General features: G+C 43.5%; 2 protein-coding genes across 4 annotated transcripts in view; both read left to right on the top strand.

Annotated features, from left to right (window-relative positions):
• LOC117435177 (ataxin-7-like protein 3) overlaps positions 1-9,135 on the top strand; it is a 36,453-nt gene extending 27,318 nt beyond the window's left edge. For 2 of the 3 annotated variants that reach the window (XM_034058192.3, XM_059003207.1), the window contains exons 10-15: positions 3,059-3,093; positions 3,770-3,838; positions 4,807-4,850; positions 5,519-5,590; positions 8,156-8,307; positions 8,901-9,134. In XM_034058192.3, the coding sequence (XP_033914083.2) occupies positions 3,059-3,093; positions 3,770-3,838; positions 4,807-4,850; positions 5,519-5,590; positions 8,156-8,307; positions 8,901-9,064 (536 nt within the window). In that variant the 3' untranslated portion in view covers positions 9,065-9,134. Of the gene's footprint in view, positions 1-3,058; positions 3,094-3,769; positions 3,839-4,806; positions 4,851-5,518; positions 5,591-8,155; positions 8,308-8,900 lie in introns of all 3 variants that reach the window. The other variant, XM_034058193.3, reaches the window with a different exon arrangement.
• Positions 9,136-9,815: 680 nt separating this feature from the next.
• On the top strand, positions 9,816-10,969 carry LOC131701930 (anti-sigma-I factor RsgI2-like; the record flags this gene model as incomplete). The annotated part of the gene is given in 2 exon segments (XM_059002769.1): positions 9,816-10,250; positions 10,253-10,969. Coding segments are annotated over 2 exon segments (1,152 nt in total), but the record flags the coding sequence as incomplete, so codon positions are not given.
• Between the last annotated feature and the right edge of the window lie 5,222 nt (positions 10,970-16,191).

Raw genomic sequence — 16,191 nt, 5'->3', positions numbered from 1 at the left:
GCTGATGTCTTTGAACAACAAACAGTACTTTATAATAGACAGTTTATATTACGCAAATGGTGTCATTAATCCTTTTTTTTTCTTCTTTTTTTTTCTTATACCAGAGCAACTGTTTCTGTGGTTGTCTAAGACTTTTGCACAGTACTGTATAATGTCTCGGGTCTGTATTCTGTTCTTGGTTAATCATGGAATTGTATCAGATATGATCGAGGAGGGGAGGGTACTTTAATTGGGGTCAATACATCTAAAGCAGTATCTGGGAGAGTCAGCATGTTTCAATTTTAAAGAGACTTCAGTATAGTCAACTCAACTAGAGTGGCTGCTATATTATAAACGAGGATCATGCCATGGTTTATATGGGTTTTTAAGTATCATGTTTTGTTTTTTATTTTTTCTTGTCTTGTCTTGTCTTGTATCGATATCTGCAGTTGTGTAACTAATTGTGTCTGCTGCTATCTTGTCGGGAACCCTGAAACAGATTGGTCATCCAGAGGGTTCTTTTCTAGGTTAAAATGGATCAATAAATAAAATCATTGAATAGACTAAACCATGCCTATGAGAGTGAGACCATCAGAAATGTTGGGAACTAGAGGAGGCCATTGAGACTCTTCCTTTGTTAGCCCATTTCACCCCAAGAGCTGTATCTACTTGTCTGAATGAACCCAGTGTGAACCTATTCCGGGCATGGGTCCCGGATTGCTCACCTATTAAAGGCAGGGTGAGTCATACAGACGGGAGTGCAGGTTTGAGTGTGTGAAGTTGCCACTTTTGGCTGGGGATTCCACAGGAAGTGCTGCATTGGTTCTGGTGCTGTGCGGATTAGAGGAGACGAAATCAACAGGGACGGTGAGCTCAGAGCACCCACCTACAGGGCTGGCCTTTGTCCTGCAGTTATAAAGTGGTGATGGGCTTGGTTGTGGGATCCAAGGATGCCCACTGACCTTCAGTTCTCCTGAGCTGTTGTGGGGAGTCGCTGCGATGAGGGATTGTAATTGGACATTCTAAATTGTGGAGGAAAAAAAAAAGGTTCCTAACATAGTAGTCGCTGGCGTCTTGTTCCCTCAGTTTTATGTGACAAATAATGAGAAGCGACCCTGACCACTTCCCAAGACACGCAGTGCAGAGTCAGGTATCGGAGTCATTCCTCATGAGTGGGATGACTATTCCACTGCACTTCAAGTAAGACCGTTTTTATCCAAGGCAACAGGCACAACGTCATAGTAAAGCATCTTGATTTACATTGAAACAGTAAACTGATGCAGGGCTTTTGAAAGTGATTTCTCCATTCATAAAATGTGAAAAAAAATTCAACTTCGTAATCCTGTGCTCGGCAGCGCTGCAGATCCAAAGATCCAATAAATAAAAAAATGTGTTTTATGTGTGTCGTCTTGTATGATGTAACAGTAATGAAGTGTAGGTTTAAAAAAACAAAACACAAAAACACTTATTTACATTTTTGTTTGGATGCAAAATGTGTGTATTTTTTTTAGTGATGATTCCTGTTCTGATATTGTGTGTTCTAAGTGGGTACCACTTACATTAAACAGCAAGACTCGATAATCAATCATGCATTAAAAGACCTTCCACACAATCATTAGTCAACCACAATGGAAATACCACTGTGACTGAATCACTGAATTCTGCAGACAAAACAAGGCTGTGGATTAATTCTCGTGACCTTGCACTGGCCACTGCTGAATATGACACAGCCTGTATTTAGTAGCCAGATTTTTAACAAGCTGTTTTATACCAGATTCAAGAGAAAGACAGTTTTATGTGGTGGGATACAGGCCAAGCTTCTCTCAAGCAACCACAGTTTGCTGCAGGTCTTGCCTTCCTCTGTTCATATGATCCACTTCCTCTGAGTGCTTACAGACAACTCCGTAGTTTTTATCAAAACAGTTCATATTGCTGTCCTGGTTGCAGTTTCAGTGATGGGTTTCTCTTAAAGACAGTAACGCCTTTACTAAAGGCGCCTAACTACCTGTCGGATTACAGTGCCGGGTCTTCTATAACCCCAATCCCCCCCCCCCCCCCCCCGGGCCACATGATTATAGTTTCCATTGATCCAAACTGGACTGTACCAGCATGGTTTTGGGGGGGACAAGACTTATGTATATTGTGAACAGCAGAGGGCAGTGTTCTTTGATAGGTACCCCAGTCCTTTTTGTTTGTTTATAATATGTTTGTTATTTCCGCTTGAGTCTATTACTTGTTGACACAAGTTTTGATTGGTATTTATTATGACGTGTTCGAAACACTAAACACCAGCACTTAGAAGACATATAGCAATGCTAAAAGAAACTAGTACAATTCTTTCACAAAAGTCTTAACAAAATGAATTCTGCAGAGACTGAGGTACTGTGAAATAGGAAACTGCAGCAACTTTATTTTGTGGCTGTCCTGCTATGGATATATTTACAGCAACAAATATTTGTCAATATAAAGCATACATACTGTATATTAACTCAGCATAGTGATTATGCTAATTTTGCAGCATTTACATTTTGCAGATTTGTAACATGCCCTATTTTACAGCACCCCCTCATGTTTGCCAGGTTTCAGTGACCTGTAATTGTTTTGAGATGTGCATAGTTTCACTGCACTCAATCATAAAATAAAGTATTACTAAAAAGAAACTTGGTCAGTGTCCCAGCACAATAAAGGTCAGCTGTATAAAGCGAGCAATGGGAACCAATTGCAGGCCTTGAAACCAGCCCTCAGTGGTGACAAAATAATTGTGAATGAATTTGGCAACTGGTTTGCTAGAACAAGCAACTTGCAATGCAGAATATACACGACTCCCCTTTATAATGTGCCACAGAACCAGTTAGAAGGCCTCCATATTCCCCATAATCCCAATCCTCTGCGCTTTCGTTGTCGTTATACAGCAGAAACACAAATAGCGTGGCCTCATAATTGTGGCTCCCGACTAGCATTTTAAAGGCAGAGCACCTGTCTCGACTAGCTACTGTTGTGCTGCTGTACGTAACCACTAAGCTACCTGTAGGATTCAATCTGTCATGTTGATGGCAATTTCTTTGTGCTTATATTGCAGGGGAAATTAGTAGTGGAAACTCTGATCCCTATAAGGTAAAAATAATAAAATATATATATTGCTGGAATCGTTATTTCTGTTGTAAAGGGAGCTGTTTTATTTGTTTTGTACAATTCCCTATTGCTGTTTCTGATTAGATTATTATTTCCCAGGCCTGTAAAGTATTGGTGTTTTTCAGAAATTACTTTCATTCCTGCCCCCTCTAGGGGATTTTATTTTTTTCATGCAGTTGCTTTAACTTGACATTGGGTTTTTAAAACATGTATTATAAAAAGGTCAAAGTAAGTATATTGGCCTTCAGATTAGTTGACCTACAAATTTAACTGTAGACAGAATGAAGTGGATCTAAACTTTTTGACCAAAGCATTCAAGCCAAAAGTTCTCAACCTGTGTATTAGTGGATGCCCATCTTTATATTATATAAAGCAGCCTTCATCACAGGATACACACAAGGTTCTGTACAGTAAATGACAGCTATGCCATTTCAATAACTCTTTTCAGACTAAAGTTGGCTGTATCAGTTGCTGCCAAGTACTGTAAGATTGCATTAGTTCTTTAGATGTTTCTAACTATTGCAACACTCTGTCACAGGGGTCACATCAGTTTGTTCAATGGGCCACAGGTAGAGGCCTGCAGATGTAAGCAGTTTCTTGTAATATGTTTCCTATATTTTACTCTGTACTAACACATGCTGTTTCCCCTCCCCCGCAGTACACTTATAATTCAGGTATTAATTATGAAACTCTGGGTCCTGAGGAGCTACGGTCGTTGCTGACGACGGTGAGTACATGAGTCTGCATGATGGATGTTCCTGAACCCAGTGTCTTATGGGAGTTGTAGTCAAAAGGTTAAGCAAACTAATTGCATCAGGGATGTTTGCAGTGCTGTGTTCTTACACTGTCCTCTTATATAAGAGAGGGACATGACATTTTTGACTCCAAACAATGCTGCTCCTTCATCTATATGTTAAGGACAAGGCTTTGTAAGATGGGGCTTGTTGCTATGCTAATTGTTTGGTTTGTTAGGAACTAGAACAGGGTATTTTTTCAGTAGTTAACTTGTCTATTGCTGTCTAATGGTTTTTCTTCCATTTGTATCAAACGCTATGTACTGTAGGCCCAATTTTGCAAATGTTTCTAACTTTGCATCCAAGCAATATCAGTTTAAACAATATCAGTTTTTAATCTTTCTCACAGCTCTGGATGCTAAACAACATAGTGAAGACGGAAGTAGTTTAAAGATGGCACTCGCAATACATACAGTGGCTCTCAAAAGTATTCACCCCCCTTGGACTTTTCCACATTTTATTGTGTTACAACAAGGAATCAAAATGGATTTAATTAGGAGTTTTTGCCACTGATAAACACAAAAAAGTCCATAATGTCAAAGTGAAAAATAAAATCTACAAATTGTTCTAAATTTAATTACAAATACAAAACATAAAATAATTGATTGCATAAGTATTCACCCCCTTGAGCAAATATTTGGTAGAGGCACCTTTGGCAGTAATTACAGCCAAGAGTCTATTTTGGATAAGTCTCTACCAGCTTTGCACATCTGGACACTGCAATTTTTGCCCATTCTTCTTTGCAAAATTACTCAAGCTCCATCAAGTTAGATGGGGACCTTTGGTGAACAGAAATTTTCAACTCTTTCCACATATTCTCAATAATAATAAATCAGTATATATTTGCTTGGCCTGTGTATACTGAGACTAAATGTAGCTGTTTAATATGTGTTCTTTTTAGCAATGTGGGGTCATTTCGGAACATACCAAGAAAATGTGTACAAGGTAAGCTTTTAAATGCTTTTGCAAAATTTTGAAAGCATGTGCTTCTTTTCTAAAAGGGCTTCAATGTGATATTTAACCGGGTCCAAATGCCCTGAATAATTCACATTAGAAAGTCACTAATGGATTGCAGTTGTCCTTTGAGTTCAGTTTGAATGAGGGTAATGCAGATGAATTGATGAAACATGAATTGTCAACTCAGTTAATGTGAAAGAGTTCTTGATTAAATGTAATTTACTGTTGAATACACAGGATACTGAACATCATTGGGTTAAGGGCGAGTGTTACCAGGGGTCTGGCCTGGTGAGCTCAAGCGGACATCTGCAGGGCTGGCCTTTGTCCTCCTGGGGGCCGGGAGCTAATAGAGACCTGTTGTAGAGCTAGGTGCAGAGAGGCGATTGGCGTGATCGTGGGATCAGAGGATGCAGTTCTCCTGAGCTGCTGTGGGGAGTTGCTGCGGTAGGGGAGCGTAATTGGACATTCAAAATTAGGGAGAAAAACGGGGTTAAAATAATCAGGTTATCAGTGGAGAGTGGAAAACACGTGCCGTAATCTGACCCTTTTGCTCTTTCTCTCTCTTTGAGATGGATTCCTTTCCTCCACCACCTGGCTTCATTGCCACCCTGTATGCGTCTCTGTTGTTAATCGCTGGGTGTTGCGTGTCCCGCCAGGTCGTTACGGTGTCCGCAGCACACAGACGAGCAGCGGCAGACAGTGCGGGTCTTCCTGCTGGGGCCTTCAGCGTGAGTGTCAACTCAGCCAGCCGACAGGGATGGAAATGAGATTCCCACTGCATAGCACATACAGTGCCTTGAAAAAGTCTTCACACCCTTGAACATTTTTCACATTCTGCTGCCTAAAAAATACACTTCAGAATGCATTAAAGTAGGCGTTTGTTTCACTGATCTGCACAACATCATCTACACTTTCAACGTGAAAGAACAATTATAGAAATGTTCAAAAAGTAATTAAAAATAAAAAATCAAAAAGTCTTGATTGCATAAGTCTTCACACCCTTTGTTATAGCAAACCCAAATTAGCTCAGGTACAACAAATTGCCTTAACAAGGCACATAATGTTAAATAGAGCCCACCTGTGTCCAATCACAGTAGTTCAACTGATTCGAATACTCTTGGATGAAGAATCAAGCTGTTTCTGTTGTATGAAGTGACTTTGGAGCAAATGGCAAAACAAGCTGCCAAAAGAACTTCAGGATAAAGTTATTGAAAGGTACAGATTGGTGGAAGGCTATAAGAAACTTTCAATGTCTTTGAATATTCCTTGGGACACTGTCAGGTCCATCATTGTAAAGTGGAAACAGTTTGGCACCACCAAGACACTGCCTCGATCAGGCCGTCCCTCCAAAGTCAGTAGCCGTGGCTTAAGGAAACTGCTGAGGGAGGTCACTGTAAGGCCTAAGATTACTTTAAAAGAACTACAGAGGTCTCTGGCTGAGATTGGGGAAAATGTTGACTGTTCAACAATTTCAAGAGTACTCCACAATCATGGCCTGTATGGGAAGGAAGCCACTGCTGAAAAAAAGCCATATGATGTGCCGCATAGCTTTTGCAAAGAAACACTTAGGGGACACTGCACGCATTTGGGAGAAGGTATTGTGGTCTGATGAGACCAAAGTGGAACTTTCTGGTCTCAATGCTAAGTGATATGTGTGGCGTAAACCAAACACGGCACATCACCCTGCTAACACCATCCCTACAGTAAAGCATGGTGGTGGCAGCATTATGTTTTGGGGATGCTTTGCAGCAGCGGGGACAGGGAGGCTTGTGAAGATCGAGGGAAAGATGGATGGTGCAAAGTACAGGCAGATCCTGGAGGAAAACCTGTTCCAGTCTGCCAGAGACCTGGGACTGGGGAGAAGAGTCACCTTTCAGCAGGACAATGATCCTAAGCACAAAGCAAAAGCAACAATGGAGTTGCTCAGCAAGACGATCCCCAGCCAACTTGAAAGAGCTTGAGCTTTTCTGCCAAAAAGAATGGGCAAAAACTACACCATCCCGCTGTGCTAAGTTGGTAGACACTCCAAAACGACTCATGGCTGTTATTGCTGCAAAAGGGCCTTGCACCAAGTATTGACTCGAGGGGTGTGAAGACTTATGCAGTCAAGACCTTTTGTTTTTTATTTGTAATTACTTCTTGAATATTTCTATAATTGTTCTTTCACGTTGAGTGTAGATTATGTTGTGTAGATCAGTGAAACAAACTCCTACTTTTAATGCATTTTGAATTGTATTTATAGGCAGCAGAATGTGAAAAATGTTCCAGGGTGTGAAGACTTTTTCAAGGCACTGTAGATCCATTCCTGGCTTTACTATGAGTTTAATAAGGCACACCAGACTTTGTTACCTATACACTGTGACTGATCAAGCTAGTTTGAAAACCTGGAATAGAGAAAACTGCTATGCAATAGGAGTCTTATTTCCATCCCTGCATGGTGCTAACTAAGTAATTCCTGTTAATGTTACCTTATATGCGTTGCCAGCATTTTCATGAAAAGCGCACGCATTATGGTAAAGTCTGAAATAATTTCAGATTTATTTTGTTTTGATTTGGATCACGATTTCCTTGAACGAGTTTAGTCAAGAAATGCCAGTTACATATCTGCCTGCGTCTGACTTTCATTAACACCAGTAACGGTAGCAAATAACAGAGAGGCTGCAAATTGACAGATGGAGCTCAAGGTTCTATTTAAAAAGACAGGTGCGAAGAGGCCAAAAACAGGGTTCTAAATGAATCTGTGTCAAAGCATATTCTTTTGACAACGATCCCCTTCAGTTACTGTGTGCAATTGTACCATGTACTATTGTTTTCAAAGTTATGGCAGGGCAACTTCTTGAACTCCATAGAGATCACACACACTGTTTTAAAATGTATAAAAATGGGACTAAAAGTTTGTGACCGACTGGGATATATATAATAAAGTCCATTCATATAAATACTGTATATACAAATAATTTCTAAAATAGCAGTCCCTATTAAAGCAGTATAAGAAATTTATAAATAGCCTAAATAGTTGTGTGTTAAGTAATACTATTTTCTAAATAATCTATTGCCTTTGACCATATATTCACCTTTTAAATATGTATAAAATCCGATCTCTACCCTAGACCTGCGTTTCAGAGAACCTGCACACGTACAAACAGCGGCTATAATACCAGGATCACTATTTTCAGACCCAAGTGTAGGAAGTCGCAATAAAATGTAGACAAAGGTTTTCACAAGGTTTTTAACACCACGTGATAATTGTGTTAATTTTTCAGATTAACAGAGTTGTGTTTGTCCCGTTCCAGTCTGATTCCCGGAGGCAGGTCTCTTCCGGAACCAGAGACGAGTGTGGAGAACGACAGCTATGACCCCTCGGAGAACCAGGCCCTCATGAGCCGACTGCAATGGGACGGCTCCTCTGACATCTCGCCTTCAGACTCTGCTTCGTCCAAAGCAAGTGAGTGCAGCATTCCTGACTCCTACAGCCAACCCGGCCTCTTGAAGGGGCCGCCCCCTTGCACCCTGCCCCTGGGAATGCTTTGTTTTGTTCAGAATACCACCCCGATTCTGCTCTAGCACATGGCCTGAACTGTCCTGGGTTTCAGAACTGCCTTCAATCAAGTGTAGTGTTAGATCAACCTCCAGGTTCTGGACGAGCACAATTGGGCTGACTGGCCTCTCCTCGTCAGTAAACTAAGAGTTTGATATGAATTGAATTGTTCCCAACTTATAGCTCCATGAACAACTATCGTGATGAGAAATGTGATCTGTTTAATTTAGAGCAGATTTACCAGTAATATACCTAAACAAAGGAAGTTCTGAAACCCAGGACTAGATGCTAAGTGCAAGTTTCAAGCCCTGTTAAACATTATAATAATTACAGTGGTGATATTTGCCAGTGATAATAAAATAAATGGATTTTAACCCTTTACTGCTGTGACTATGTTCCCATAGCTATTTAATGCTCAATGTCAAATATATTTGACACTGGGCAGCAAAGGGTTGAAACTTTATTCAGTGCTCCTTTTTAACTTCCCTGTAACCCACCAGGTACCAACAACTCTGAGTCCAAAAAACCCAAAAAGAAGAAACCTCACCTGGGCCTGAGCAGTGGCAGTGGCAGCTCGCAGCAGGGGCTGGGGGGCTCGTCCAGCAAGAAGCCGCCCAAGCTGCTTGCACCTCCCACCCCCAGCATCTATACCGACATCAACTAGCATCCCGCCCCCAGCATCTACAAGGACATCAACTAGCGTCCCGCTCCCAGCATCTACACCGACATCAACTAGCGTCCCGCCCCCAGCATCTACACCGACATCAACTAGCGTCCCGCCCCCAGCATCTACACCGACATCAACTAGCATCCCGCTCCCAGCATCTCCAAGGACATCAACTAGCGTCCCGCTCCCAGCATCTACACCGACATCAACTAGCGTCCCGCCCCCAGCATCTACAAGGACATCGACTAGCGTCCCGCCCCCAGCATCTACAAGGACATCAACTAGCGTCCCACCTCCAGCATCTCCAAGGACATCAACTAGCGTCCCGCTCCCAGCATCTCCAAGGACATCAACTAGCGTCCCGCTCCCAGCATCTACAAGGACATCAACTAGCGTCCCGCCCCCAGCATCTACAAGGACATCAACTAGCGTCCCGCCCCCAGCATCTACACCGACATCAACTAGCGTCCCGCCCCCAACATCTACACCGACATCAACTAGCGTCCAGCCCCCAGCATCTACAAGGACATCAACTAGCGTCCCGCTCCCAGCATCTACAAGGACATCAACTAGCGTCCCGCCCCCAGCATCTACAAGGACATCAACTAGCGTCCCGCCCCCAGCATCTACAAGGACATCAACTAGCGTCCCGCCCCCAGCATCTACAAGGACATCAACTAGCGTCCTGCCCCCAGCATCTACACCGACATCAACTAGCGTCCCGCCCCCAGCATCTACAAGGACATCAACTAGCGTCCCGCCCCCAGCATCTACACCGAAATCAACTAGCGTCCCGCCCCCAGCATCTACACCGACATCAACTAGCGTCCCGCCCCCAGCATCTACAAGGACATCAACTAGCGTCCCGCTCCCAGCATCTACAAGGACATCAACTAGCGTCCCGCCCCCAGCATCTACAAGGACATCAACTAGCGTCCCGCCCCCAGCATCTACAAGGACATCAACTAGCGTCCCGCCCCCAGCATCTACAAGGACATCAACTAGCGTCCCGTCCCCAGCATCTACACCGACATCAACTAGCGTCCCGCTCCCAGCATCTACAAGGACATCAACTAGCGTCCCGCCCCCAGCATCTACACCGACATCAACTAGCGTCCCGCCCCCAGCATCTACACCGACATCAACTAGCGTCCCGCCCCCAGCATCTACAAGGACATCAACTAGCGTCCCGCCCCAGCATCTACACCGACATCAACTAGCGTCCCGCCCCCAGCATCTACACCGACATCAACTAGCGTCCCGCCCCCAGCATCTACAAGGACATCAACTAGCGTCCCGCCCCCAGCATCTACACCGACATCAACTAGCGTCCCGCCCCCAGCATCTACACCGACATCAACTAGCGTCCCGCCCCCAGCATCTACACCGACATCAACTAGCGTCCCGCCCCCAGCATCTACACCGACATCAACTAGCGTCCCGCCCCCAGCATCTACACTGACATCAACTAGCGTCCCGCCCCCAGCATCTACACTGACATCAACTAGTGTCCCGCCCCCAGCATCTACACCGACATCAACTAGCGTCCCGCCCCAGCATCTACAAGGACATCAACTAGTGTCCCGCCCCCAGCATCTACACCGACATCAACTAGCGTCCCGCCCCCAGCATCTACACCGACATCAACTAGCGTCCCGCTCCCAGCATCTACAAGGACATCAACTAGCGTCCGGCCCCCAGCATCTACACCGACATCAACTAGCGTCCCGCCCCCAGCATCTACAAGGACATCAACTAGCGTCCCACCTCCAGCATCTCCAAGGACATCAACTAGCGTCCCGCTCCCAGCATCTACACCGACATCAACTAGCGTCCCGCCCCCAGCATCTACACCGACATCAACTAGCGTCCCGCCCCAGCATCTACAAGGACATCATCTAGCGTCCCGCCCCCAGCATCTACACCGACATCAACTAGCATCCCGCTCCCAGCATCTACAAGGACATCAACTAGCCACATATCCTGTCCACCCGCCCAGCGTGACACAGAGAGCGCTGCCCAGCCCCAGCATCTTCAACGACATCAGCTAGCCCAGGGATGGGCAGTTCCGGTCCTGGAGGGCCGGTGTCCCTCCTGGCTTTTATTCCAACTGTTCTCTAAATTACTTAATTAGACCAATAATTGGTCCAATTAAGTAATTTAGGGCAAAGTTAGAACAAAAGCCAGGAGGGACACCAGCCCTCCAGAACCAAAATTGCCCACCCCTGAGCTAGCCCCTGACCATGCACCCAGCGTGACAGAGTGAGCGCCGCTCAGCCCCAGCATTTAACGACGTCAGCTAGCCCCCCGATCACCTGCCCAGTGTGATGCACAGAGAGCGCCACCCGCCTATCCATCCTCCAGACTCTCCACACAGCACCACCTTCCTGTTCCTGAGAGAGAGAGAGGTGGAGACATCTGGTGCCACCTGTTGCCTGATCCATGTGGGGCAGTGCTGTAGCTAAACAAGCCCACCACGAGAAACCCCTCCCTTTCCCTGCACCGGCCGTAGTTTGTGCTGATTTCCTATTCTCTATTCGAGGCATTTCACTGGATATATTAAATCATGAATACCTATTTGCAGGCTGACAACACTATTATTATTATTCCTAGCACAATGCCAAAATGCGAGTAATTGAATGAATGAATGAATGAATAATAATAACAAGTTATAATAATACTTCTTCAGTTCTTCAGACTGGATTCTAGTGGTGACGCACATTACCGTTCTTCTAGGTTTGATGGAGATATTCACAAGCATTTTCTGGATCGTTAGGTTGACTAAGATACTGGGTGTGTCTGTCTCTCTCTCTCCTCTCTCTCTCTCTCTCTCTCTTTCTCCCTCTCTCTCTCTCTCTAGATAGATAGACTGCAAGTCAAGTTCTTCTTTTCTACTAGGGATGGTACTTCATCTTGATATTCCTGGATAAACTTTCTGGATGAACTCTTTTTTTTATAATTGAATAAACCCTTCGCAGTGCAACCCGCTTCAGCCCTGAGAAAGAGTGAAGATATATCAACACAATTTCATTTCTCTTCCCTTCAGATGTCTTCTAACAGTGCAATGCCAACATGGGGTACTTTAAACACCCAATCACAAGAGATAGAGCTGTACTGAAGAAACATTGCATATAAAGCATTTCAACAAGCAGTCTTTGTCTTTCCTGTCTCTATGTAATAGGGTTGGATCAATAATACGTTATCGTGATATGATTGATATTTTGTCTAGTCTTGATTTATTTATTGTACTGAAACATTATTTATAATCTTGTTCCTGACAGTCAAGCTAAAAAGGACCAGCGCCACTGCGGCCTTGATTTGTGTATAAAGGGACTTGGGTATTAATTGATTTGTGTATAAAGAGACGCAGAGTATTAATTGTCACGTAATTAAACTGGGCATCGGACATTTTACTTTAATTCAGTCTGGCTTTGTTTTAAGCCATCAAGCAAAAAACAGACTAAAAGTGTGAGAGATGAATAACTTACTAAGGGGGGGGAGGCACAATTAATGGAAGTTAAAACCTGAATAAGGTTGATTTATCCTGATCATTTTTAGCCGACAATTAATAATTGAATATTTCATTATTGTCCAACCCCAATACATAAGACACAAAACACAATGACAAAGACTTCATTTAGTAAGCTCTGTCTAATTATCATCAAAGGTCAATATTCTTTAGGTTTTGAGTATTAATGGGGAACTGATCACGATTAATACCCAAACTTAATGAATATAAAATCCAGGGTTACATCTCTAACCCAGTGTATTATTCCTGCTTCTCTTCCATACTGCTGTATTCTGGTGATTCTTGTATTCGTATTTCAGAGCTGCAGGTCAACACTTTTTGATTGTAGTAACAAAATATTGGCAAACCAAGTTTTGTTGAAACATCTGGTTACATTTCCTAGTTCCTTCATTTAATATGTCTAAAGATTTTGAATGAACAAAAAACGAAAACACATTCCTCATTTGCAGCCACAAGTGTATCTATTTTGAAACAACCCTTGTTTGGTTGATTTGGCTTTCTGAGTATCTGTCCCAGATTCCCACGATTTAACCTTTTAAAAACGTATTTGTTTTAGTTTTTCACACATTTGCTAACAACACAATTCCTTTGTGTTAATACTCTTTTGGGAGGGACGAAATTGATTTATTTGCTAATGTTTTTTTAGGAATCGTTCTACACTTGTACAAACCGTTGGTCTGAAACTAATTTCAAAATTATAATTACTGCATGCAGCTAGTTTTATTATAGCTAAGACAAGCGATACTCTCTAGTGCCTGTTTTCCAGTCATGACTGTTCTATTCCAGGACTTTGTTCCAACCATGAGCCTTCTTGCAGCCCAGAGCCCGCTTTCTAACCTAGTTGTCCAGTTATGAAGCAGGATGAAACAAAAGTTCCGGATTGGAATGGACTTACAAAGCGAGTACCTCTGACAATTTCTCAGGGAAATCTGAAGTAGGCCATAATGCAATATTCTAGAACACCCCCCTTAATTCAAGTCTCTCAGACCCACACTTCGGTGTCCATACTCCATCCTCACACTGCCTCCCCGCACACTGCTGGTTAACAGGCTGGCTTCATCAGTGTAAGGTATTGCAAGAACAAAGGCAGTGTGGTAGATGAGGAAACTCACTCACTGCAGGCATGAATCCCTGACAGAAATAGTATATTGGGTTATGACTGTGTCGGCTTGCTAGTTTGCAGTGCAGCAAATGCATATTCCTCTTTATTGAAAGCTTCGATCTATCTGAAGGGTGGTGTATCCCTGTGAAACTGCTACATTGTCTCTGATGGAGCCCCTTTTATCTAGATGGCACTGAATGGCAAACTTAGCCTTTTTAATGATTTTTATAATCAATAACCAGACAAGTTCTGCACTGCCTTGACAATGGGAGGTATGCCTCACTGAGCAGCACCCTTGAGTGTATGCTACCTACAGTACACTACCTAAACATCCTTTAATGCCCAACTCCTAACTAACGGAATAGCATAGAGCAGAAATGACAGTGCCGCTTCAGGGAAGGTATTCGCTGCTCAGAAGTAGCTTGTGAAAGGTTACAGTACGTCCAGTACCGGTCCATGATGTTGACATGGAAGTGGTGTCTCAGTAGTTGGGTGCTTGCATGGTTCATGGAGTGTGGTTGGGATCACTGAATGAGCAGCTGTACCCAAGAAACTTGTGCATGCCAAACGTATTGAGTCTAGCTAATGACTGGAGTTGAGATTCCATTTGTTTATTTATTTGTATTAGGACTATATGGGCATTTTAAGTTGGTTGTCTCATGACAAATCCAACCCTTTTGCTTCAACCTGCTGTAGTTAAAAGCCTGTTCATGAACAGTCTCTCCCTATCCAGTGAAGGCATTGCAGATACCGATTTCTTTTCCTGTTACATTTCATCAGCAGATATCCCTGCGTGAGGATTGTTTTTTGTTTCCCGTTTCCGCTGTGGCAGTGCCAGGTCGCTCCGCATTCTCAGGATCATGAATAGTTAAATAGCAAGACTGGTGAGAATGATTGTAGGAGGGCTGTGTGGTAGGCAGGAAGGATTGGGTTGGCCGCAGGGTAAACTACCTGCTATAATACATTGCAGTGTGGATGTGATTGACTTTTTTTCACATGCCCCATATCTGTCTGCCATCTTTAGCATGCTATCCATGGTGAGCACCATTACTGTGACTGACGGCTATTGCTTGAATTTCACCGTGTAACAATTATTTTTTATTTTTTTGGTTCCTGGGTAAGTGTTATTTCCTAATTGCTTATGCCTCAAAAGTATAGAAAATGGCTATTATTCCCCACAAACTTTGCTTTTGTGACCAGGACAGTGATATTTTGAAATGTACCTATTTTCCAGAACATTCCGGATAGATTTCAGTGCTGAGTAAACTTGGAGTAACTTCTAGAACTTTCCAGTAATATAAATAGTAGTATAAATACAGGGGCCTTAAGCCCACCAGTTCAGTTTAGATCCAGCTGCCTAAGTGGATACATATCTGCATTTTTCTGAGATGGCATCAAGAGGCTGCAAGCATCCGGCAGATGCATTTTGCTATGTCTGCGGCCAATTTATCAAGACAAGAGCGAAAAAGTACTCAGTGGAAGCATCTGCTAAGATGTGTGAGGCCTACAAGGCATATTTCGGCATGCCTGTTGGGGATCAAGACAAACCCTGGGCACCTCATTTCACCTGCGAGCACTGCAAAAAAACTCTGGAAGGTAAGATGGACAATTGTTGCTCGGAATTTTATGCTATAAAATGTGTTAATTTTTAAAATTGTAAGTTTTTAATTTTAAAATGTTTTACAATTTTCAATGTTATTGAAAAAATATATCGTATATGAAAAATGTTGCGAGAATCTCTTACACATTTAGTCATGGGTGAAATAAATGTATTTTTGTAGGATGGTACAGAGGGGAAAAGAGAGCCATGAAGTTCGCTATCCCAAGAATTTGGCGGGAACCCACTGACCACTCAAGCAACTGCTACTTCTGCATGGTGGACCCTTCCAAACGTCGGACTGGCAAGAATGCACCTGCTATCACGTATCAGGACCTGCCTTCATCCATCGCCCCGGTGTCACACTGCCATGAGCTCCCCGTACCCACTCCTCCGGAGAGAGAGCAGCTGTCTTTAGAAGAGAGCAGCAAGTCAGAGAGCGAGGAAGACGTTGTAGATCCAGATGACAATTTCAGAGGTGGAGTTGAGGAGAGAAACCCATACTACCCCAACCAAAAAGACCTCAACGACTTGATTAGAGATATTGGTCTCACCAAGTCCGATGCCGAGCTTTTGACGTCTAGGCTTAAGCAGTGGAACTTGTTGGATGAAAGTGTGCAAGTTGCAGATCAGAGGAAGCGTCACCAACCTTTTTCCAGCTTCTTCACCCGTCAAGATGGGCTCTGCTTCTGCCACAATGTGACCAGTCTGTTCGAGGCAATCGGAATCACCTGTAACCAGAATGAGTGACGCCTCTTCATTGACAGCTCATCCAGGGGCCTCAAAGCCGTGCTGCTCCATAATGGCAACAAGTACTCGTCTCTTCCCCTGGCTCACTCGGTGCACCTCAAAGAGGATTACAACAGCATCAAGACCTTGCTGGACACCTTGAAGTA

Source organism: Acipenser ruthenus, chromosome 28 (genome assembly GCF_902713425.1).
Source record: "Acipenser ruthenus chromosome 28, fAciRut3.2 maternal haplotype, whole genome shotgun sequence".
Lineage (NCBI taxonomy): Eukaryota > Metazoa > Chordata > Actinopteri > Acipenseriformes > Acipenseridae > Acipenser > Acipenser ruthenus.
Note: the sequence above shows the minus strand (reverse complement) of the source record. Positions and strands in the feature narration are given on the sequence as shown.